The following is a 26,193-nucleotide window of genomic DNA, read 5'->3' on the forward strand; positions in this document are numbered from 1 at the left end:
GATTTGATTACAATCTTTAGCTTTATGTTGTGTTCCTTCCTCTTTTTTGAGTGTGTGTATCTATTATAGGTTTTTGGTTTGTAATTACCAAGAGGTTCATATTGAACATCATTCATATGTATATATGATTATTTTAAGTTGATGATCTCTTAAGCTTGAATACGTTCTAACCACTCTACATTTTTATTTCCCCCACCATGTGTAATGTTTTTGATGTCATATTTTATATCTTTTTGTTTTGTGTATCCATACTACTTATTATGGATATATATGATTTTACTACTTTTGTCTTTTAACCTTCTTACTAGCTTTATGTGGTTGATCGACTACCTTTACTATCTGTTTGTCTTTACCAGTGATGTTTTTCCTCTCATAATTTTCATATTTCTAGTTGTGGCCTTTTCTTTTCTGCTTAGAGGAGTCCCTTTAACATTTCTTATAAAGCCAGTTTAGTGGTGCTAAATTCTTTCAACTTTTGCTTGTTTGTGAAACTCTTTATCTCTCTTTCAAATCTGAATGATAACTTTGCTAAGAAGAGTATTCCTTGTTATAGGCTTTTCCCTTTCATCACTTTAGATATATTGTGCCACTCCTTTCTGGCCTGCAGTGTTTCTGTTGAGGAGACATCTGATAGTTTCATGAGCGTTTTCTTGTAGGTAACTAGTTGCCCTTCTCTTGCTGCTTTTAAGAGTCTTTATCTTTAATTTTTACCATTTTAATTATGATGTGCCTTGGTGTGTCTTGTTTGGGACTTTCTTTGCTTCCTGGGCCTGGATGTTTGTTTCCTTTCCCAGGTTAGGTAAGTTTTTAGCTATTGTTTCTTCAGATAAGTTCCCTGTCCCTTCCTGTCCCTCTTCTCCTTGGACCCTGTAATGCAAATGTTAGTATGCTTGATGTTGTGCCAGAGATCTCTTAGATTAACCTCATTTTTTTAATTTCTTTTTTTATCTCCTTTCTATTCAACTTTGTGTGATTTCTACTACTCTGTCTTCCAGATCACTAATTCATTCCTCTATATCATCTAACGTACTGTTTATTCCTTCTAGTATATTTTTTAAATTTCCGTTATTGTATTCCTCAGCTCTGTTTCTTCCTTACATTTTCTAACTCTTTGTTGTTGAAATTCTCACTGTATTTATCCATTCTTCTCTTGAGTTCAGTGAGCATCTTTATGATCATTACCTTGAACTCTTTATCAGGTATATTGCTTATCTCTACTTTGTTTTGTTCTTTTTCTGAGGCTATGTCTTGTTCCTTCATTTGGATCATATTTCTCTGTCTCCCCCTTTTCCCAGATCTCTATGTTTATTTCTATGTGTTAGGTAGGTAACTTACATATCCTAATCTTAGAGAAGTGGCCTTATGTGGGAGATGTCCTGTTGGGCTCAGCCTCTTACATAGTTTAGATATGAAATTAGAAATTTTTTTAAAAAAATAATAATAATAATTCATAGGGGAAAAAATGGATATTTGTAATTCCAATGATGTTGCCATTGTTCTAAAATCAGTGTCCCTAAAAGGAATTCTGGGTGATTTCACAATAGACCAACTTATTTGTTTAAATATAAATACAACTTGTACTGCTCTAGTTGACTGGATTTAATATTACATTGGTTCCCTCCAAGGTCAGTAGTGAACTTCACTAAGTAGAGCAGACACAACTCTTTACTATTTCACATATAGGAACCAGACACCTTAGTTAGAACATTGGCCTTCATTTCGCACAGCCTTTAAAGGACATGATAAACATTAAAAGCATACTAGGATATGGTCCATATGGCCTCTTCAGGTTTATTTTTCTTCATTCCTATGAGGTTTCAGGTTTTAAACCAGGGAGTTCTCCATACAGTGTGGTTTGCATTATGTCATTTTTAATTACAGTCCTGGCAGACATTTTAATTATTCTAATTTTAAAGTGGCCCCCTAAGATCTTGATGTTCCAGGAAAGGCAACTTTAAAATACTCTTTGAAATAATTTTCCTCCAGTTTTGAGAACTATACCCACACAGCTTTTAGCATATTGTATTTAGACAAACCATTGACAGGAAAATCCATTAAGAGCAAATGAAGTCAAAGTGTTTCCTCTTTCTCTTAATAGTAAAAACACTTTCAATCCATTGTGTGTTTTCAACATAGAAAGCAAAGCTAGAACAGTTATACTTCTGATTTTAAGAAGTAGTCATGTGTTACATAGTAAAGTTTCTTTGTATTGCTTGTACTTTAAAATATCATTATTATGAAAGAGAGGATCCCTTACAATACTGTTCCGGACAGTTGAGTTACTGGAGATGTAGTCCATCAGTTTTAGCTTCCAGTGCATTTTGGAAATCATTTAATCCCAGAGTGGCATGTTTTCTTTCGTGTGTTAATAACGAAATACTTTGAGTTTTCAACTGGCTGTTATGGCCTCATCTGGAGGCCATACTAAGAATCCATAGTGGTGGATGCTCATGCTGCAAGAAAGTCCACTGGAGTGAATGATACCTGGGCAGGTGATGTATTAGGCATTTAGGATTCTATAGGCACAGCCAACTAATTTTTTTCAAATGTAGAAGGATGAAATCACAAAATATACAATACTCTTTTTTCCTAATCAATTCTCTGTAGGCTTGACACATTTTTTAGAGCCACCAAAGACTATTTTTTCCTCCTTTATATTTATTTACATTTTCCCATTGCCACACAAACATTGTTTTAAAAGTCTTGGAACTTCGTTGTAATTTATTTTGAGAGATAGCAACTTGGTCAGAATCATGCCAAAAATAATATAGTACTTTATTCAGGATCTGTAACAGGGTAATAATGTTTCTCTAATGCATGCTCAAAAGCTATTACTCTTGCCATGTAGAAAGAATAATTTCTTGGGTGATGAACAAGTATCTGCTTGAAGGACTTTATTGCAATTTGTGCTATGAGAAGTATAAATAGCTAAGATGTTCAGTTGCATTAAATAAGAATGAAATATTAATGTAATAACTAGACCATCAATAAAATTAGCTTAACCACATTTAATGAGCACAGTAGTGCGTTCATTTATTTCTTACCATCTTGGTTTCATTTGTTTATTTCCAGTAAAGGTAGGAGAGGTTTTATCTACCTATGCATTCATTTTCATTCATTCTTCTGTATCACAAGTAGTCTGTATCTACTACAGGCATGCCTCAGAGATATTGTGGGTTCAGTTCCAGACCACTGCAATAAAGTGAATAACACAGTAGAGCAAGTCACATGAAATTTTTGGTTGCCCCGTGCATATAAAGTTAATATTTACACTATACTCTAGACTGTTTAATGTACAATAGCAGTATGTCTAAAAAAACAATGTACTTACCTTAGTTAAAAAATGCTAACCATCATCTGAGTCTTCAGTGAGTTGTAATAGTAATGTTAAAGATCACTGATACAGATCACCATAACAAATATAATAATAATGAAAAAGTTTGAAGTATTGCAGATTATCAAAATGTGACACCGAGACATGAAAAGAGCAAATGCTTTTGGAAAAACAGTGCTGATAGACTTGCTTGATGCAGGGTCACTGCAAAACTTCAATTTGTGAAAAATGCAATATCTGCAAAGCACAATAAAGCAAGGCTCAATAAAATGAGCTATGCCTGTATTCCCAAATGTGATTCCTAAAATCCTCTCTTTTTTTTATAATAGTATAACAGTTATAGACACAATCATAGCCCTTCTCCTTCCAAGAAGTAATTGGGGGTGTAGGGGAGCATTTCCTGTTAAAGTAATTAAAAATAGTAATGCCAAGCACTTACACTACAATTTTGGGTTTTTTTAAAAAAAAAGGCTTATCATATTTTGTTTATTCAAAAGAATATCAACAGTCCTGGGGCAGAAATAAAAGGTGTTTAACAAGCCACTTTTGTAAACATCATTTCTCCCAAATTTACAGACCTTTATTCTTTTTTTAAAAAAAATACTTATTCATTGTATATTAATGTCCTTTTTAAAAGAATTATTAGGGAGGAATTTAATTCAAGTGTTACCACAATGGAGATGTGATGATGATAAATGACCTTTATCAAGTGCTAATCACAGTACTGACTGCTTTATAAGCAAAATGTTGCAGTTTTCTCAGTGGATACTACTATTCCCATTTTATGCATACGGACACTGAGATTTAAGGATACAGTAAGCAAATTACCCACAAAGTTTACAGATAGTAAGTGTCAGAGCTGGAATTTGAAGCCAAGCAATCTGATTGACTCAAGAACAGCTCCTTTTTCCCACTCTGTTTTGCTACCCCTCCAAGCCTAAGAGAGAGAAAGGAGAGGTAATACCACCAGCCTGGATTTTATACACAAATATGGTCTGTTCACCGTTCATGGTAGAGCCTGTGCTTTGTGTTGTTTCTCCATTTGTGAAAATGGAAATGCACTAAAGCTCTCTTATCACTATACCAGTGGCCTATCTTTGAAAAGGAAACAGCTTTTTCAGTATGAGGACTACAAGTGTTTGGTCATGGAACCAAGCAAAACCTACTGGGCTGGCCCAACAGTGTTAATTCTAACTAACCAAACTAATAAGGCGTAGACTAGAGGACATATACAGAGAGCAATAACATGAAATTTCAGGTCGAATTGGATTTGTAGTAACAAACTCAAATCGTGAGTGATGTTTTATCTTTTTTTATTTTTTTAATGTGGTGTTTTTGGTATAAATCTGAGAAGAGATTACAAAATGTTGAAAATAAGTATTATTTTCAGGCAATTGAGACTCACTTGATCCGGAAGTCACGTAACGGACTGACTTACATCGCAGAGTGGAAAGGGGGCCTCCTGGAACACAAGATGGGCCACCTGACCTGCTTTGCGGGAGGCATGTTTGCCCTCGGGGCAGACAACGCTCCTGAAGGCCTGACCCAACACTACCTTCAACTCGGGGCTGAAATTGCCCGTACCTGTCATGAATCTTACAATCGCACATGTGAGTACCTGTTACTCTTCATACACAATCTGTGTGCTTTTTATTTCATTCAGTAAGGAACTTTGTCCATTTTGTCCATTTGTTGCCATCAAAAGAACATCCACCATGCCTGATGAAACTTGATGATCATGATTAATATCTTAAATGAATCTCTATTTTTACTTCAAGAAGCATTGCTCTTCTATATAAAAATATTTACCTTTAGTTTACCAAGAAACAAAAATCCAGGCCATAAAGGGTTAAGTCTGTCTAACTTATTGGCCCTGCTTTAGGTAAATAACATTGGGTGAGAGTCTCTGTCCCAGTACAAAAGAAACTTGGTATGTTATAAACCATTATTAATCTTCCCAGAATCTCCATGAAATATATGATGAGTCTGGCGGCCTTCTTATAAAATAGGAGTTTGATGTACAAATACTAAATAACCTTCATGACATAATGACTTATAATTCTCAACCACTGATTTTCTAGCTCACTAATAAGGTGGTGCTTTGCACCTACCCAGTAGGTGCTCAGTAAATGGTGGTTAAATGAAAGAAAATAAGGGATCATTACCATTTTCTAAAATGGACTCTTTTCGATGAATAAATTATAAAGGTATATTGAATATTGCTTATTATAGAGTGTTTATAATTATTCCTTAAAATGATTGTTTTGGCACCTCTCTTGAATGTTGTAAGGTACTTTCTAGTTTCACTTAAGTTATAGACACTAAACATTGTCTAGGACAATAACCCTTGTCCTCCATTGCATCTCCTTTAGTTGCGAAACTGGGACCAGAAGCTTTCAGATTCGATGGCGGTGTTGAAGCCATTGCTACGAGGCAAAATGAAAAATACTACATCCTACGGCCAGAAGTTGTTGAGACTTACATGTACATGTGGCGACTGACTCATGATCCAAAATACAGGAAATGGGCCTGGGAAGCTGTAGAGGTGACGTTTTAGTTTGCTCATGTTTCTTATAGAAAAATGTCTGTGGAAAAAATGTTCAGTGATACCTATAAATCTAGCATATCAACTTTTCTATGATTTTTAAAGCTTAAAGTTTTGACCAGCCATCTTTCCATTCAAGACTGAGTGTTTTCAGTTAAGTCATCCTATATCCCTGGCTTCAGCTTTGCTTTAGGTAACAGTGATATAAATATACCTACTCTGGTGTTGAAGGAGAAATCTGGAAAGGCGTATTATAAAATTAAGTTCTCATGACTATAAAAATGCTGATCGGTTAATTCCACAAAGGATTACGGGCAGCTTGGGAATAGTTACCCCAAACTGCTCTCTGTTTCAAGAAACCACTATGTGATTGCTTCTTTTAGTCTTTGGGCATGAAAATGATAAAATATGCTTTTAGTTAGAGTAAATTAGCTACTTAGAGCTAAATTTTAGAAAGTACCTATAGAAAACTACTTTGTACAAGAATATTCCAACACTAGTCTCAGGATTCTCCGAATATCTATAAGCTTCCTATCTGTCCAGTGTGTTATTTGAATTGTCTTTGTCACTACTTGGGTCTCTTCCTGCTGAATATGGTGTATCATCTTCCTAAACTAATCTGTTGAACACTTTGTGTGCCGAATGCCAGCAGAGGTGCCCTTCAGGATATGCATCAAACAACATCTAATTTTAGAGCTATCATTCCAAAAGGAGTGAGAGGGAATTCAGGGGATAAGAACAAGCAAATGCTTTAATTACATTCTCTTATTGTCTAGCACTCTTTGTTAGAAAGTTAGCTGTCTTTTAAAACCATTAGGAATAACTCCTCTCGGGAAATCTGAAATGAATATTGCCTTTGTGTAAAATTTAACTGATAACTTAGGAGCCACTGATGAATCTTGCTTATTACCCTCTTCATTTAATGTGTGTCTTATAACCAGTTATCAATCATTTTAAGTAATAGCAATTTTTTAGGCCTCTTTTTTTTTGCATAATTTTCTAATTATGGTTAGTTGTAATTTCAGTTTCTTTAAGTTTATGTTTTTTCCTCTGAAAAAAGTATATTAAAATTGAGGTTCATCTAAGCCTTGGTGATTAGGAATTATTTTGGTCTTCAGTAGGCCAGCAAAGAAATTAAGGTTAATACTCACCTTGCAAATATCAGTTTAAATTGAAAATATCAGAAATAACATATTTCATCAAATATAAAACACCATAATTGATAAGAAACACCATTTTATATACCATTAAGAAAGCACAACACTACCAATTAAATTATGACATTGCCAATTTTAGAGACGTTAAAGTGTGAAAAATATATTACAGAATTGATCAAAAGTGGAAGAAGTAAGTAAATAGTGTCGTGTGGGCAGGAAGCTTCCATTTGCTTGGTTCTTTGGGGGGGGGGTGCAAGGTTTGTTTGTAGGGTAATAAGGTTGGTTTGATGTGTTAGGATTTTTATCTATTAACCCCTTTTAGTGTAGCATATGATGTCAAATTGTTAACTTGTCACAACACAGGAATTCCCCTTGTTTTTGCCAGTAGTACCAATAACTTCTGTTAGAACTTGAGGTGTAGTGGGGAGGGAGGAGTGAGTACTAGGGGCTCTTGGTCTTTTGTAAAGCATGAAGACCATAGACTTAGGAGGTATGGCAGCCCTTTTTTTTCCTTTTTTCCTGTGTCCCATCTCCTCAGCCCACCCTATGTCTCAGCTATGGCTCCAGTGGGCGGCACCCTGACCTGCGGGCAGCATGACTTCCAGCGCCCAGTCTTGTCAGCTGTGCTGACTCAGAGCCCCTTCACAGGCAGCTGGCTGTGGTCTGGGAAGCGTGGGAGAGTCTGCAGCCCCAGGGGCAGCCCTCGGCCAGTGAGGTTTTAGAGTTGATGGATAACTATCCAGTCTTACTCCTCTGAAGAATAATTCTGAGATGCATTCTAGATAGTTCCTTACAGGGTTTCCAGCGGGAGCAAGCCCCCCCCCATGCACACAGCAGTGACCTGCTCAACGTGTATTTAACTGGCCCTTCTCCCTTCCTTGTTTCACTCTCCCCACTCACTCGCTCACTTCCTGATATTACCTCCCCCAAAATCTCCCTGCATCCAATCCTCGTCTCATGCTCTGTTTTTAGAGGAACTCTTGCCCAGAGGCTGAGAGCCCCAAGAACAGACTGTGGTGAAATGATGTTCTGATCAGACTAAGCGGCCTGGTTACATAGCCACTTCCACTGTGGAAAAACTGTAAAACCATGGCCTATTACGGGGGGCCCAGGACAGCTGCTTGTCCCCAGCTTCACATCCCTAAAGTCTTAAAATTTAGACTTGACATGAAGGTTTTTCATTTTTTGAAAGTTAAAGATGCCTCTTCAGCATCCTCCCCCCTTTTTTCTTCTTAACTTACCAAAAGCCTCAAAAAATAAAAATAGCTAGGCCTCTCTAAACACCTGAAAGGCCCCTGTCACTGTGCTAAGTGTGGCTTCATCTTGAGTTTTATTCGTTTTTTTTTTTAAACATCTTTATTGGAATATAATTGCTTTACAATGTTGTGTTAGTTTCTGCTGTATAGCAAAGTGAATCAGTTATATGTATACATATATCCCCATATCTCCACCCTCTTGCATCTCCTTCCCATCCTCCTTATCCCACCCATCTAGGTGGTCACAGAGCACCAAGCTGATCTCCCCGTGCCATGGAGCTGCTTCCCAGTAGCTATATGTTTTACATTTGGTAGTGTATATATGTCAATGCTACTCTCTCACTTCGTCCCAGCTTACCCTTCCCCCTCCCCGTGTCCTCAAGTCCATTCTCTACGTCTGCCTCTTTATTCCTGTCCTGCCCCTAGGTTCTTCAGAACCTTTTTTTTTTTTTAGATTCCATACGTATGTAGTAGCATACGGTATTTGTTTTTCTCCTTCTGACTTACTTCACTCTGCATGACATACTCTAGGTCCATCCACCTCACTGCAAATAACTGAATTTCATTTCTTTTTATGGCTGAGTAATATTCCATTGTATATATGTGCCACATCTTCTTTATCCATTCATCTGTCAATGGACACTTAGGTTGCTTCCATGTCCTGGCTATTGTAAATAGTGCTGCAGTGAACATTGTGGTACATGACTCTTTTTGAATTAATGGTTTTCTCTGTGTATGTGCCCAGTAGTTGGACTGCTGGGTCATATGGTAGTTCTATTTTTAGTTTTTTAAGGAACCTCCATACTGTTCTCCGTAGTGGCTGTATCAATTTACATTCCCACCAACAGTGCAGGAGAGTTCCCTTTTCTCAAACCCTCTCCAGCATTTATTGTTTGCAGATTTTTTGATGATGGCCATTCTGACTGGTGTGAGGTGATACTTCATTGTAGTTTTGATTTGCATTACTCTAATGATCAGTGATGTTGAGCATCCTTTCATGTGTTCGTTGGCAATCTGTATATCTTCTTTGGAGAAATGTCTATTTAGGTCTTCTGCCCACTTTTGGATTGGGTTGTTTGTTTTTTTGATATTGAGCTGCATGAGCTGCTTGTATATTTTGGAGATTAATCCTTTGTCAGTAGCTTCGTTTGCAAATATTTTCTCTCATTCTAAGTGTTGTCTTCTCGTCTTGTTTATGGTTTCCTTTGCTGTGCAAAAGCTTTTAAGTTTCATTAGGTCCCATTTGTTTATTTTTGTTTTTATTTCCATTTCTCTGGGAGGTGGGTCAAAAAGAATCTTGCTGTGATTTATGTCATAGTGTTCTGCCTATGTTTTCCTCTAAGAGTTTTATACTGTCTGGCCTTACATTTAGGTCTTGAATCCATTTTGATTTTATTTTTGTGTGTGGTGTTAGGGAGTGTTCTAATTTCATTCTTTTACATGTAGCTGTCCAGTTTTCACAGCACCACTTATAGAAGAGGCTGTCTTTTCTCCATTGTACATTCTTGCCTCCTTTATCAAAAATAAGGTGACCATATATGCGTGGGTTTATCTCTGGACTTTCTATCCTGTTCCATTGATCTGTATTTCTGTTTTTGTGCCAGTACCATACTGTCTTGATGACTGTAGCTTTGTAGTATAGTCTGAAGTCAGGGAGCCTGATTCCTCCAGCTCTGTTTTTCTTTCCCAAGATTGCTTTGGCTATTCAGGGTCTTTTGTGTTTCCATACAAATTGTGCAATTTTTTGTTCTAGTTCTGTGAAAAATGCCATTGGTAGTCTGATAGGGATTGCCTTGAATCTGTAGATGGCTTTGAGTAGTGTAGTCATTTTCACAATATTGATTCTTCCAATCCAAGAACATGGTATATACATCTCTCCATCTGTTTGTATCATCTTTAATTTCTTTCATCAGTGTCTTATTGTTTTCGGCATACAGGTCTTTTGTCTCCTTAGGTAGGTTTATTCTTGGGTATTTTGTTCTTTTTGTTGCAATGGTAAATGGGAGTGTTTCCTTAATTTCTCTTTCAGATTTTTCATCATTAGTGTATAGGAAGGCAAGAGATTTCTGTGCATTAATTTTGTATCCTGCTACTTTACCAAATTCATTGATTAGCTCTAGGAGTTTTCTAGTAGCATATTTAGGATTCTCTATGTATAGTATCATGTCATCTGCAAACAGTGACAGTTTTACTTCTTCTTTTCCGATTTGGATTCCTTTTTTTTCCTTTTTCTTCTCTGATTGCTGTGGCTAAAACTTCCAAAACTATGTTGAATAATAGAAGTGAGAGTGGACAACCTTGTCTTGTTCCTGGTCTTAGTGGAAAATTGTTTCAGTTTTTTACCATTGAGAATGATGTTGGCTGTGGGTTTGTCATATATGGCCTTTATTATGTTGAGGTAAGTTCCCTCTATGCCTACTTTCTGGAGGGTTTTTATCATAAATGGATGTTGAATTTTGCTGAAAGCTTTTTCTGCAGCTATTGAGATGATCATATGGTTTTTCTCCTTCAATTTGTTAATATGATGTATGACATTGATTGATTTGCGTATATTGAAGAATCCTTGCATTCCTGAGATAAAACCCAATTGATCATGGTGTTTAATCCTTTTAATGTGCTGTTGGATTCTGTTTGCTAGTATTCTGTTGAGGATTTTTGCATCTATGTTCATCAGTGATATTGGCCTATAGTTTTCTTTTTTTGTGACATCTTTGTCTGGTTTTGGTATCAGGGTGATGGTGGCCTTGTAGATTGAGTTTGGGGTGTTCCTCCCTCTGCTATATTTTGGAAGAGTTTGAGAAGGATAGGTGTTAGCTCTTCTCTAAATGTTTGATGGAATTCACCTGTGAAGCCATCTGGTCCTGGGCTTTTGTTTGTTGGAAGATTTTTAATCAGGGTTTCAATTTCATTGCTTGTGATTGATCTGTTTATACTTTCTGTTTCTTCCTGGTTCAGTCTCGGAAGGTTGTGCTTTTCTAAGAATTTGTCCATTTCTTCCAGTTTGTCCATTTTATTGCCATATAGTTGCTTGTAGTAATCTCTCATGATCGTTTGTATTTCTGCAGTGTCCGTTGTTACTTCTCCTTTTTCATTTCTAATTCTATTGGTTTGAGTCTTCTCCCTTTTTTTCCTTGATGAGTCTGGCTAATGGTTTATCAATTTTATCTTCTCAAAAAACCAGCTTTTAGTTTTATTGATCTTTGCTATTGTTTCCTTCATTTCTTTTTCATTTATTTCTGATCTGATCTTTATGATTTCTTTCCTTCTGCTAACTTTGGGGTTTTTTTGTTCTTCTTTCTCTAATTTCTTTAGGTGTAAGTTTAGGTTGTTTATTTGAGATTTTTCTTGCTTCTTGAGGTAGGATTGTATTGCTATAAACTTCCCTCTTAGAGCTGCTTTTGCTGCATCCCATAGGTTTTGGGTCGTTGTGTTTTCGTTGTCATTTGTTTCTGAGTATTTTTTTATTTCCTCTTTGATTTCTTCAGTGATCTCTTGGTTATTTAGTAGCATATTGTTTAGCCTCCAAGTGTTTGTATTTTTTACAGTTTTTTTCCTGTAATTGACATCTAGTCTCATAGCATTGTGGTCAGAAAAGATACTTGATATGATTTCAGTTTTCTTAAATTTACCAAGGCTTGATTTGTGACCCAGGATATGATCTATCCTGGAGAATGTTCCATGAGCACTTTGAGAAGAAAGTGTATTCTGTTGTTTTTGGATGGAATGTCCTATAAATATCAGTTAAGTCCATATTGTTTAATGTGTCATTTAATCCTTGTGTTTCCTTATTTATTTTCATTTTGGATGATCTGTTCATTGGTGGAAGTGGGGTGTTAAAGTCCCCTACTATTATTGTGTTACTGTCGATTTCCTCTTTTATGGCTGTTAGCATTTGCCTTATGTATTGAGGTTCTCCTATGTTGGGTGCATAAATATTTACAATTGTTATATCTTCTTCTTGGATTGATCCCTTCATCATTATGTAGTGTCCTTCTTTGTCTCTTATAATATTCTTTATTTTAAAGTTGATTTTGTCTGATATGAGAATTGCTACTCCAGCTTTCTTTTGATTTCCATTTGCATGGAATATCTTTTTCCATCCCCTCAGTTTCAGCCTGTATGTGTCCCTAGGTCTGAAGTGGGTCTCTTTTAGACAGCATATATACAGGTCTTGTTTTTGTATCCATTCAGCCAGTCTGTGTCTTTTGGTTGGAGCATTTAATCCATTTACATTTAAGGTAGTTATCGATATGTATGTTCCTATTACCATTTTCTTAATTGTTCGGGGTTTGTTTTTGTAGGTCTTTTCCTTCTCTTGTGTTTCCTGCCTAGAGAAGTTCCTTTAGCGTTTGTTGTAATGCTGGTTTGGTGGTGCTGAATTCTCTTAACATTCGCTTGTCTGTAAAGGTTTTAATTTCTCTGTGGAATCTGAATGAGATCCTTACTGGGTAGAGTACTCTTGGTTGTAGGTTTTTCCCTTTTATCACTTTAAATATGTCCTGCCACTCCCTTCTTGCTTGCAGAGTTTCTGCTGAAAGATCAGCTGTTAACCTTATGGAGATTCCCTTGTATGTTATTTGTTGTTTTTCCCTTGCTGCTTTTAATATTTTTTCTTTGTATTTAATTTTTGATAGTTTGATTAATATGTGTCTTGGTGTGTTTCTCCTTGGATTTATCCTGTATGGGACTCTCTGCACTTCCTGGACTTGATTGACTATTTCCTTTCCCATATTAGGGAAGTTTTCAACTATAATCTCTTCAAATATTTTCTCAGTCCCTTTCTTTTTCTCTTCTTCTTCTGGAACCCCTATAATTCGAATGTTGGTGTGTTTAATGTCCCAGAGGTCTCTGAGACTGTCCTCAATTCTTTTGTCTTTATTCTGCTCTGCAGTAGTTATTTCCACTATTTTATCTTCCAGGTCACTTATCCGTTCTTCTGCCTCAGTTATTCTGCTATCGATTCCTTCTAGAGAATTTTTAATTTCATTTATTGTATTGTTCATCATTGTTTGTTTGCTCTTTATTTCTTCTAGGTCCTTGTTAAACATTTCTTTTATTTTCTCCATTCTGTTTCCAAGATTTTGGATCATCTTTACTATCATAACTCTGAATTCTTTTTCAGGTAGACTGCCTATGTCCTCTTCATTTGTTTGGTCTGGTGGGTTTTTACCTTGCTCCTTCATCTGCTGCATATTTCTCTTGCTTCCCGTTTTGCTTAACTTACTGTGTTTGGGGTCTCCTTTTCGCAGGCTGCAGGTTCGTAGTTCCTGTTGTTTTTGGTGTCTGCCCCCAGTGGGTAAGGTTGGTTCAGTGGGTTGTGTAGGCTTCCTGGTAGAGGGGACTCGTGCCTGTGTTCTGGTGGGTGGGGCTGGATATTGTCTTTTGGGTAGGGAAGGCTGCATCCAGTGGTGTGTTTTGGGGTGTCTGTGACCGTATTATGATTTTAGGCAGCCTCTCTGCTAATGGGTGGGTTTGTGTTCCTCTCTTGCTAGTTGTTTGGCATGGGGCGTCCAGCACTGGAGCTTGCTGGCTGTTGGGTAGAGCTGGGTCTTAGCATTGAGACAGAGATCTCTGGGAGAGCTCTCGCTGATTGATATTATGTGGGGCCTGGAGGTCTCTGGTGGTCCACTGTCCTGAACTCGTCTCTCCCACCTCAGAGGCTCAGGCCTGACACCCAGCCAGAGCACCAAGACCCTGTTAGCCACATGGCTCAGAAGAAAAGAGAGGAAAAAAAGAAAGAAAAAAAATAATAATAATAAATAAAATAAAATTTAAAAATTAAGTAAAAAAAACAAGAGAGAGCAACCAAACCAATAAACAAATCCACCAATGGTAACAAGCACTAAAAACTATACTAAGATAAACATAAAAATCAGAAACAAGTCAGTCACAGACAGCAAACCCCAAGTCTACTGTTGCTCCCAAAGTCCACCGCCTCAATTTTGGGTTCATTTGTTGTCTATTCAGATATTCCACAGATGCAGGATAGCTCAAGTTGATTGTGGAGATTTAATCCACTGCTCCTGAGGCTGCTGGGAGAGATTTCCCTTTCTCTTCTTTGTTCGCACAGCTCCTGGGGTTCAGCTTTGAGTTTGGCCCTGCCTCTCTGTGTAGGTTGCCCTCAGGCGTCTGTTCTTCTCTCAGACAGGACGGGGTTAAAGCAGCGGGTGATTAGGAGACTCTGGCTCACTCAGGCCGGGGGGAGGGAGGAGTACAGAATGCGGGGCGAGCCTGCGGTGGCAGAGGCCGACATGGCGTTGCAACAGCCTGAGGCGCGCAGTGTGTTCTCCCCGGGGAAGTTGTCCCTGGATCACAGGACCCTGGCAGGGGCGGGCTGCACAGGGTCCTGGGAAGGGAGGTGTGGATAGTGACCTGTGCTTGCACACAGGCTTCTTGGTGGCTGCAGCAGCCGCATTAGCATTTAAGCCCATCTCTGGTGTCTGAGTTGATAGCTGCGGCTCGTGCCCGTCTCTGGAGCTTCTTTAGGCAGTGCTCTGCCTTCTGTGGACAGACAGGGAAGGAATCCCCTCTCCTCATGCACCCCAAAACAGTGGTCTCTTGCCTCTTAGGCAGTTCCAGACTTTTTCCCGGACTCTCTCCCAGCTAGCTGTGGTGCACTAGCCCCCTTCAGGCTGTGCTCACGCAGCCAACCCCAGTCCTCTCCCTGGGATCTGACCTCCAAAGTCTGAGCCTCAGCTCCCAGCCCCTGCCCGCCCTGGCGGGTGAGCAGACAAGCCTCTCAGGCTGGTGAGTGCTGGTTGGCACCGATCCTCTGTGGGGAATCTCTCCGCTTTGCCCTCTGCACCCCTATTGCTGCGCTCTCCTCCGTGGCTCCGAAGCTTCCGCCCGGCCAACCCCCGTCTCTGCCAGTGAAGGGGCTTCCTAGTGTGTGGAAATTTTTCCTCCTTCACAGCTCCCTCCCAGAGGCGCAGGTCCCGTCCCTATTCTTTTGTCTCTGTTTTTTCTTTTTTCTTTTGCCCTACCCAGGTACATGGGGAGTTTCTTGCCTTTTGGGAAGTCTGAGGTCTTCTGCCAGCGTTCAGTAGGTGTTCTGTAGGAGTTGTTCCACATGTAGATGTATCTTTGATGTATTTGTGGGGAGGAAGGTGATCTCCACATCTTACTCCTCTGCCATCTTCTGGACTAGTCTTGAGTTTTATTCTCAGGACAACCTCATGTTGAGAAAAGGCATGCTGCCTGGGTCCAGGAAACTGAGGCCACAGCTAGGGAGTCTGGAGCTTGGATTTGGCCCCCACCTCTAAAACGTTAGATTGTCTTCTTGACTACTCTGGTTCACCACATCAGGATTGGGGGAGAAAAAGAATGAGTGGAGGTGAACTGAAAAGATGAACAACGTTTGGGCAGTGCCTACCCCAAAAACAACTCTTTTTTCTATAATAAAAGAAGGAGCTTTTAGAAATTTCTACGGGAGGGAGGGTTAGCTGTTTATCATGTCTGGCCCTCTCTTTAGCTTATTTCTTTATTACCAAAGAACTTCAAGGGGCAAACCAAGAAAAACTTCTGTGGATAAAATCTTTTTTTTAAGAAGATGTCTAGAAATAGGATTTCATTATGTTCAGTAATAACAAATTTACCCATGTCTTCTAAATCTTGGGGTTTTTTTCCTTTTTTACAAATAATTTTTGGCCTACTCCATGTACCTGGTATTTGACTTTTTGTCAAAAAGAACTGTTATCAAAAAAGAAGGAAGGAAAAATATAATAGGACCTGAAAGTTCCTTTCTTCAGGCTTTTCCCCCACTTAGCTCTTTGTCTGAAACTAAGAATATAATGGAAGCTTTTTTTTAAGTTAATTGTTCTTATATTCCCCAGGGCTTTTAAACAGTACCAAACGAGGAGATGGGTGTTTTTTATTCACATAGGCTGCCAGTTAGATTTTCTTTCACCTGGTAATTAAATGCTTCTCCTCCGGGCCCCATGCTCTCTCCCTTCTGCCCTCCAGCCCTAGGGTGCAGAATCAATATCCTCATTATCAGTGTCTGCAGATGGAAGCTGAGCGCTCAGCACCACATTCCTGCTCCCTGCCTTTGCCTTCCATCTCACGTTTTCTGGGCTCCGCATGCTTAGAGCCGTGCTTTCCTCCAAAGCCCTTTTCTAGCCAATGAAGATTTTTCTCAACTAACATGGCAAGATCTATGCCATATCTTCTTGGTAGTTGAGCTAAATGGGAGGAAACTATGATGTAATTATGCACATAAAAAAAGAGGACCAGGGTTGTGATCTGTAAAAGGAAACTGAAAAATAAATGACTAATGACATGAGAACCTAAGAGTAACATTTTTTTTCATGTTTCTTGTGTTTTCTTTATCTCATTAAAAATTTTAAGGGGTTTAGGCTTACACTTTATTATTTTTGTCCACATTCTGTGAATTAGAACCAGATTTCCAATGTCAGTTTGTATACAGTGGAAATCTTTATTTGACCATATAGTCATTAGAATTAATAGGATGTGGTGAATAGAAAATAACTTTCCTGGAGATGACTATGCCTGGTAACCAGCAAAGCAAACCAGTGTAATTTCCAAATACAAAGAGCGGTCATGTTAGCAGCAGCTGACAGGATGGAAGGCAAGTTCTTTTAGGTGTTACCTAAATTTTCGTTCCCACACTGCTCACCCCGTGTCCTTTCCCATCTCTGACTGTAGTACTCGTTGTAGTCAGGCAGCTATAGAAATGTAGGCTCATTTCTCTCTCGGTAGTTACCAGTGGTTTCATCCCATCTTTCTTCCATCTCAGACTAAAGAAAAGAAAAATGTATTTCAGAAATAGATACCAAGCATGTTTTTTTCACTGCTTTCCATTTTCTCTTTTATATCTGTCGGTCACCAATATCACTCTGTACTCCACAAACAGTTTTTTTTAAATAAGATATTCTGATGATAGTAGCAGCTGTTTTTGGTCGAGTACACTTTCTCAACCAGCGGTTTAGAATCCCAGTTGACGTGAACAATCTCTCTAGACCAGGGGTCAGCAAACTTTTTCTGTAAGGGCCAGAGAGAATTAGGCTTGGGGGCCCTATGCATTTACTCAACTCTGCCATTGTAGTGAAAAAACAGAGCCACACACAATATGTAAACAAGTGAGTGTGGCTGTGGTTCAATAATACTTTACTTACAAAACAAAAAGCAGGCTGGATATAGCTTGTGGTCTGTAGTTTGATGCATCCTTCTCTAGACCATAAAAAGAAATGGTAAAAATCACTGAAATTCCAGAACTAAATGTAGAAGTGTTTCCAATTAGATGAGATATACCGTCCATGTGTCCTTTAACTTTTCATACTTTATTTGCATTTACATGTTATGGTTTTTTAAATTTTCACCTGAAACTATTGCAATCTATCATTCCATTTGAATCCTTATTTTATTTAAATGTGACAATCTAATGGTAAAAATTTGTGACAGTCAGTTTACTGGAATGTGACCATTTTTTTCCCTCCTCTTTGTGATTTAGGCCTTGGAGAAACACTGCAGAGTTAAAGGAGGCTATTCAGGCCTCAGGGATGTTTACTTCCATAAGGAGAGCTATGATGATGTGCAGCAGAGTTTCTTCCTGGCAGAAACACTAAAGTAAGTAAAAATTATTCTGGATGTATGTGACTAAGATACCTGAAGAGATCTTCTTTCTAGTTGTCTTTATCATGAACACATTCAAATAACATCAAGCGTGACTGCTTCCGAATGCCATTCTACATGCATGGCAGTAATTGCAGGTGTGTTTTCATCATCATGTAAGTTCAATGACTTGGGACTGCTTTGTATGGTTCTCGTACACAGGGACCAAAGCACAGAGCAGCTTCTTTCTTCGGCATTAATGAGTATACCCCTTAAGGTTTTGCTGTACTTGACGGTTGTCCATGATTCTCCATAAGATGAATGGAGACATTGATGTGTTTTTTTTCTGTCTCTTTGTGGTTTCACTGGCTGACAGGGTCTCTCAGGCCTCACATACCCATGTTTCTCTCTCCAGATATTTGTACTTAATATTTTCTGATGATGATCTACTTCCACTGGAACACTGGATCTTCAATACCGAGGCACATCTTCTCCCTGTACTCTCTAGGGATATAAAGAAAGTTGAAGTCAATGAGAAATAAAAAGACATTTTATATTTTACTGTCCTCCATTCCCTTCACTGCATACCTTAATAATTCTTTTTCTGGTGATCAGGCATATGATGAATTTTTATTAATAGGTCTGTGATCATTCTAAGTTTTAAAATTGTTTTGCAGTCTTTTATGTTTATTATCATAGACATAGATGGACCTAAATTCCTTATTGTAGCCTTTATTATTCATTCAGTGAATCACATGGTTTTTTGTTTGTTTGTTTGTTTTAAGTAATCTTTTATCTCTGGAGTTCATGAAGGTGTAGTATCATTTTTATTAAACTGAATAGAATGGTATACCAATGACCTCTTAATTACAATTTTGATTTGACTGCAAAAATTTTTCCTCCTCTATGAGGAGATGATGTCTGCTTTAAGCTGTAATGTTTTGCCATGTTGCAAAAAGCCATAATAATAAATTAAATAATAAAAAAGCTTTTTCCTTTTCAATTTCGTGTTAATCTGGTTTGTCTATCCACCAGAGACAGATCTTATAACTGTGACAAGCCTCCTTATGCAGGTCTATCATTATTTGATAGAATGTCTTCTAAAATACTTTACTCACATTTTAATTCAAATTAGAATGTCATCCCAAAAGGATCATCTCTTCTTGACCTCATTTCATTGGATCCACGGTATATTTTTGTTGGTTACTTATATTAGTGTTTCCTAATTTGGGAATTAGTTCTCAGGGTTTACTTTAAATGCCCTGTGTCATCTCTGGATCATGTACTGGTTAATTTCTTCCATTCTCTACCACACAGTGAAGTGAGCTTTCCAGTTTTTCAGAGCTCTGCTGTTACCGAATTATATTTTTTTAAAGGAAATTGTATAACTTTTAGTGTGTTAGCTTTTGCTTTCATCTGAACATATGAAGAAATTGGGGCTCTCTCCGAAGAGAGGGTGAGTATTTCATACGGTTTTTTGTTTGCATTTCATCTTTAATTTTTTTTTTCTCAAAAAAAAGGAAACCATTACATTTCATTCAGGTTTTTCAGATTTGAAAAGAGCACTTTCTCAAATGTAGTAAATTATTTCATTTCAGTTTATGAAAGCAGGATTTAACTCTGAAAGAATTTTTGCCAATGTGTCTATTCATGGTCAATTGAGGAAAATCTAATAAACTTTTAGGCCAAATTAGGATATAGTGTATTTTGTCTGGTTAAATTCAACATAGCGATTTCCGCTTAGAAGTAATATGTAGGAATGGACACTCCCAATCCCCTACAATACTGTAGCAGATAAAAATAATTATGATTATATGACTCTTCAAAGCATTTTTTTGAGATATGAATGGTTTTCCCAAAAATAGATCTGGTGACACCTTGTGTTTTCTTATCATATTTGTTCATATTTTATATATATTCCCATGAAAGGGCTAATATGATGATGCATATACTGAGGTACAAAGATTTTGACCACCTGCATTTTCAGCTACAGTGGTCAAATAGATCAGTGCAACCCCACGGATTAGGCTGAAGCGCATGAAATTGAGGCATTTCTAGTTTAAAGATTGTTCAGTATCAGCAATTTCATGTGATTCAACCTAATATTTTTTAAGACAATTATTTTCTTAGATCTCAGTCGACTTAGTTGTTTTAGCTATTTCAGCTTTTGAAAGTGTTTCAAAAGATTTCCTTTGTCTGAAAGGACCACCTTGTGTGACCTGCCCTCTTTTTCAATATTATTCATTCAAACAATAAATCAACAAAATTAGTAAGTGAAAAAGATCCCTTAGTACGTCATGATTGCTATTCCCAGGACTTAAAGGCAAAACATAGAAGATTCTTGTTAAAATTGGGCCATATGTATTTAGATTATAATTTTCACATGAATGTCCTTGGACTAGCAATTTAAATTAATTTATTTTCTTTGCTTTTCAATCTGATTTGAAAGAGCACAAGCTGATAGGTATTTCTGCAGCAGATAGGATATTAAAATCAGGTTGTATGTACACACTGCACTGTGACGTACCTTTTGTATTCTGGAATAAATAGGCAAGAAGATTGTACTACGTGTTGCTCGGCCAGTGGCAAGAACAAAGTTATTTCAATTCTAGAACTTGGATATTTTAACAAAACCCAAAACACCAAAAATGTAAACAAGATAAGAGATTAATATTATGGTGATGTAATTTAATTAAAGTTATATTTTGCATTAATTATTTTAAACAACTGAAGTCCTTAGGTAAATGCTGTCTTTCATTCATTTTCAGCAAAAACTGTGCAATTAAGTTTACATATGTTTTTACATCCCGAAAGGTGAATAATAAAAATAGCACTTAATTTTGTGTTTCTGCATTTGTTTTGGGATACGTCGTGCAATTAATATTACACATATAAGTTGTATGGCAGTTTACAGAACTCAGTGATGTTTGTCATGACGCCTTCATATGTACTACCAGTTCTTTCCATTGATTGTTTTTGATTTGTACTTAAATCCATTCTGTCATTTCCAACTTTATATAAATCTCTAATGTTATGGGAAACGATAGATCGACACATAATTTTTAAAAACTATATTTGTAAAATTTCTCTATTGTAAATAAAGCCTTTTAATATATCTCCTCATTTGTTGTTTTTTTTTTTTTCCTTTTAAGGAAGCTTTTGAATATGTTGGGATGAGTGTGTACAGTTGCAAATGGAAATATTAGATCCTAACAGTGATTCCGTACCACACCCGGAGAATTGTGACAAGGAAATATTTCCCATTAAAAACTTTAAATTGCAAATAATGTTGCATAACCACCTTTAGTTAATCAAACAGTTTTATTAAGAATCTAACATATGCTGAACACCAGGGCAGGTAGGGTAGAGGCAGGCAGTTGGAGTTAGAAATAACATTAAGAGTACGGCCCTTGCTCTTAAGTTTACAGTCCAATCGAGGAGATCAAACTCCCCCACCACCACCACCGCTGAAACAAAACAAAACAGCATTTCGTTGTGTTAAATGAGAAGTTAATTCTGCTGTAGATGGTCAGGTGGGCAGGAGGTCACTAGGATTTGAGTGGTCAAAGAGGCTTAGTAGAAAAGAGACAACGTAAGCTACAAGAGAGCCAACAATATTTTTTTAAAAGCATAGATTTTTCAAATTCAGGTGGTACTTTTTAAAATGTTTCAGACATTTGGGTTGCTGTTCTCTCTGCCTGGAACTCTCTTTCCTAGATGTTTTTCTGGCTCATTCCTCACCTTATTCAGGCCTCTGCTCAGTTGGCACCTTATCAGAGTAGCTTTCTTGACAAATCAATATAAAATTCCCCATCACCCTTTGCCCCGACTCTATTTTACTTTCTATTTAACATTTGTTGTATAACATATATGTTTCCTTACGTGTCTGTTGTATGTCTAACCTCTTAGAATTTAAGCTCCATGCAAACAGAAAGTTACTTTATTGGGTCTTTCTCTCCCTGCCATGTTCAGTGCCTAGAGTGGCATCTCACACTTGGTAGTACACAGTGAATGTTTGGTTAACAGATGAATGAATGAATGAGATTCTACCTTATATTCATAGGCTTTGCTACAGCTATTTGCAAATGTCTTAAAAGCAGTACATTTTTTAAAAATATTAAGTACCAGTATTATATAACATGCTGTTGTTTTAAATAAATAATCATAAGAATGGGTAATTTTTTATTGCTACTTATAGTAGTTTTAGGGAAATATAGAGTAAATTAGTATTTATGAGTGGAATCAACCCTCAACCAACAGATTTTTTTTTACGTCATTTATATCATTAAGGTACCATGTATGGCCTTGTGTAAAATACACACCAAAAAAATTGTTAAGTCATGATTTCTTTAATACTGAGTTTTTTCAGTGTTTCTGTTTGAATAGCCTACTATTGTTTTCTGTAACTTAATCTCACAGTCCCTATATAATATAAAAAAAAACTATTTCAATAGCATGAAGCAAAGAAATTGGTTTTTCACTTAACGTAGAGTTAGTCAAATGAGAACCTTCTGAATTCAATTATTTGTAACACAAATGATGTTGGTTGTGTTTACTCTGTTGGTGACAGGATTATTTAAAAAGATTCTAAGCATGATTTTTATTCATACTAATTGTCAACCATCCACACAGTGATGGCAACTTGACAATCAATACATCTAATTTCTGATAATTATATATAGATAGTTGCTTAAATTTCTAGGAAAACAATATAGATCTTTTTTTATTCAAGCACAGAGTTCATTTTCTAATTGCCCTTCTAGCTCCTTAGGTTGGGGCTGAGGGGAAATCTTATCATCTTTTTAACTGATTTAATGACCCAAAGACTGATCTCTGTTTTCTCCTGGCTCATTCCGTCTACATTGGCCAACACATGAGTCATAATCTTTACAAAATATTTGCCAGGCATCAGATATGCATATAAACTATTAGAACTACATAGGAGTCTAGACAGCATTTAGTCCAACTCTCTTATTTTAAATATGAGGAAACTGGGAAATTTTCCCAAGGTCAGGAACTCTTTTCTGTCCTGGCTGTGTGCTACCAGACACAGGGATTTGGTAAGATTTATGCTCATAAGAAAGAACAATATATGAGAGCATATGTTATATCCAACCAGCCACTCCAACATAAAGGTGTAAACTCAGAGTTCACCCTTGGAAATTGGTCTAAGGCTGTATTTCTCAAGGTGTGGGCTACAGTTCACCTGTATCAGAACCTCTTGTAGGTCTTGGTAAAATGCAGATTCCAGAGCATTACCCTAAATTGAGCAAATCAAAATTGGGGGGTGGCCTGGAATATCCACGTTTAATGAGTTCTTTCTGTTATTCCTATGCATACTAAAGTCGAGAGCCACAGTTTTAAGTTATAGGTAAGTGGAAGTCCTGAGATAGCAGAAGAAATCGTGAATTAATTAGCAAGTCATGACAAGCATATGTACCTTTTTCTGAATTTTTATTTCTACTTCAAGGTTTAAGCACAACAACAACTTGAAACATAATTTGGATCATTTTGGAAAACGTAGATTCATCCTTTCACAAAAGCATTTCTGAACAGTAAGCTGTACACCTAAATCTTTAAGAAACAGATTTACATTGGATTTTTAAACAACTCTTTCTTATTGAGGTAATCTTAAAAGTATTAACTTCAATCACTCCTTTGTTTCATTTGCTTTCTTCTCCCAATAGCTGCTTTTAAAGTCAGTTCTTAAATTGTTTCTTCTTGTTGAATTTTAACATGACTGTCACTTGCACAGACTACACAGAATTCCTAGTTTGGCCACGTGCCATGTAAATATATAAGATATTCTTGGAAATGACCTCTGAAAAGGACCTTCATTTCCACCCACACCCACCTACGCCCCCCACCCTTGCCGCGTTTTTACATTCATTGCAATGCTAATCGCCAAAGATTTTTTGACTTATGATCACTTTGAATCTCCTTAAGACATGCCATTACTTACTAATAAATTAACGTAATTTTGTGTTACAGATCCATTTGATTCCCCAGCGAATGCAAATTACCATGAAAGCTTAGAGAACAGTCATAGATGCATAGCAACTTTTCTGCATCCTGGGATATTTTGGCCTTAGGCTATGAACACATATTAATTCATAATTCTGCAAAAAGGGCCATAAAATGTACTGATTTTCAAATAGCATTTTCCAGAAAATGACTAACACCTGAGAGTTCTTTGGTTTGTTTGTTTTATTTTGTTCTGTTTTTTAACTCTTCTAGGAGAAATAAGTGATGATTCTCATTCACAGAATCTTTAAGAACTTTGTTCCTGACTTTCAATTTTTATAGTTGTTGGTGGAAAGTAGAAACACATAGCTTTGAATCACTGCTTAGAACCAGGATGGGAGGTCACCATATCAACTTCTTAAGGCAAGCACAGTGCTATTGGTCCTATTTCATGGACATGACAGCTTTGGCTTGTTGGGACCCAAGGCCTCTATTTAGTAAGTGACAGAAGGAGAAGCAGACTAAGTCTCTTCCTTCTTTGTGCAAAACCTCATCACCACCCTGCCAGTCAATACAATACTTTAACCTCACTAGTTAAATAAATCCTAAGTAAATTTCACTGCTATTCACACTGCTATCTGCTATTTCCAGATTTATAACTTTGTGACTTAATGTAGTCTTAGCGAGGAGCTGCAAAATTTTATATGTTTTAAATGCCACCATTAAAATAAAATCCCTCTAGTCTCTTTTCTCTATATGATGCTGTAGAGAAGGGGTAGAAAGTAGGTACAGTTGGGCCAATGAGAAGCAGACTTCACTGAGAAGACAACTGAGTTCCAAACGTGATTCTATTATTAACTTCCTGCGTGATTTGGAACAAGCCCTTGAAGTCTTTACGTCTCAGTTTCCTCATCTGTAAAATGAGAGGAGTGACCAGCCCATGTGGAGCAGCTAGGCTATGCCTTCAGTGACGTCTGTTGTGGATGCTGGAGCAGGAAACAGCAGTACACAAGCCAGGAATGTTCCATCCATGGACTAGAAGCCACCACGCCCAAATTACAAGACATCAAAACCTTCATTTTCTCATCTGTAAAATGGGAATAATAACACCTACATCGTGAGGACTAAAGTAGCTAATATATGTACATGTTCTTAGCTCTATACCTGGCAGGATTATGCCTTCAGTCCCTGAATCCCAGCCCCTATTTCTAGCTCTGTAAGAAAGAGCTAGAAAGAATCATCTCTCCTCTACCTTGGGAAGCCTCCAGCTTGTTTTGTTATGAGAACACATTTGCTATTATTTTGCTTGCCATTTCCAAATACCCTAGGCTTTTTTGGATGCTGTCCTTCAATCAGACTGCTTCAAACACACATTATTGCTCATTTTCCAAGGTCAGAGTTTAGCTCTTATTTTCTGACATGAGAACAGAAATATCCAGTTCTTTCTTCACACTAGTATGATACACTAATTGAAGACTTTTCCACATATTTTTTATTGAAGAACAGGAGGTTTTCTTTTAACATTTGTAGAAGAAAAGAACTAGGGTTCAACCCACCTGATTGCTGCTCTGGTAAGAGCATTATTATCAATTGTGTCATTGATATATTCAAATAATCCCATGAAAATAAAACAGTGACTGCAAGTTAAGAACTGCTTTTAAAATTGAAGTATAGTTTTGTTTTCATCCCAGAGTAGGTTTGGAAACCAACAAATTCAATTTTATGAACTAGGAAAGATTGATGAAATAACTTCTGAGGGAACCAGTATTGCTTCCAAAATCAGCTTACATGTTTGAAAAGCACTTATAGTGACTTAAAATAATCATATCCAAAGAAGAATGCATAAAGTGGTTTTGATTGAGAATCCCCTTACCTGTCCCCCTCCTCCAAAACAAACAAACAAACCCTTAGTTTCCACAGCAGTGGAGACACGCATTAGGTGAGAGTGACACTTGCCTTTTCTTCTGGTACTTCCCACCCCCTACCCTGCCCCCGCTCCCACCCCCAGTGACAGAAGACTGTTCACTCTTGAAGAGGGGCTTGCAGTTCTGCCCCAGATTCTGCCTGACAAAGTACACACAGTTCCCCTCCCTCCCGCAGCCACACCCTTGCTGACTTTCACTTTTCTGGACTCTACCTGAAGTGGCCCTCCCTGTCTTCTACTCTTCTTGAAAAATGTCTACTCTTCAAATCTCAATTTACATGTTTGTGACCTGTCTGCCTCTCTCTTCCCCCAATTTGTTCTTGCTTCTTCTGACTCTCTAAAGGACTTTATGCAAACTCCTATTCACATGCATCACACTCCAGTGTCATTATTTGTTTACTCATTCATTCATTCCACAAATGTTTATTAAGCACCCAGAGTAT

The 26,193-nt window shown here is 37.4% G+C and overlaps 1 protein-coding gene across 1 annotated transcript in view; it reads left to right on the forward strand.

The window, feature by feature from the left end:
- The window catches only part of MAN1A1 (mannosidase alpha class 1A member 1), a 165,217-nt gene extending 146,352 nt beyond the window's left edge, over positions 1–18,865 (forward strand). The window contains exons 10-13 of the mRNA XM_059941319.1: positions 4,725–4,944; positions 5,707–5,879; positions 17,762–17,877; positions 18,278–18,865. Of these exons, the coding sequence (XP_059797302.1) occupies positions 4,725–4,944; positions 5,707–5,879; positions 17,762–17,877; positions 18,278–18,404 (636 nt within the window). The 3' untranslated portion in view covers positions 18,405–18,865. The remainder of the gene's footprint in view (positions 1–4,724; positions 4,945–5,706; positions 5,880–17,761; positions 17,878–18,277) is intronic.
- The last annotated feature ends 7,328 nt before the right edge of the window (positions 18,866–26,193 follow it).

This window comes from Balaenoptera ricei, chromosome 12 (assembly GCF_028023285.1).
Source record: "Balaenoptera ricei isolate mBalRic1 chromosome 12, mBalRic1.hap2, whole genome shotgun sequence".
Lineage (NCBI taxonomy): Eukaryota > Metazoa > Chordata > Mammalia > Artiodactyla > Balaenopteridae > Balaenoptera > Balaenoptera ricei.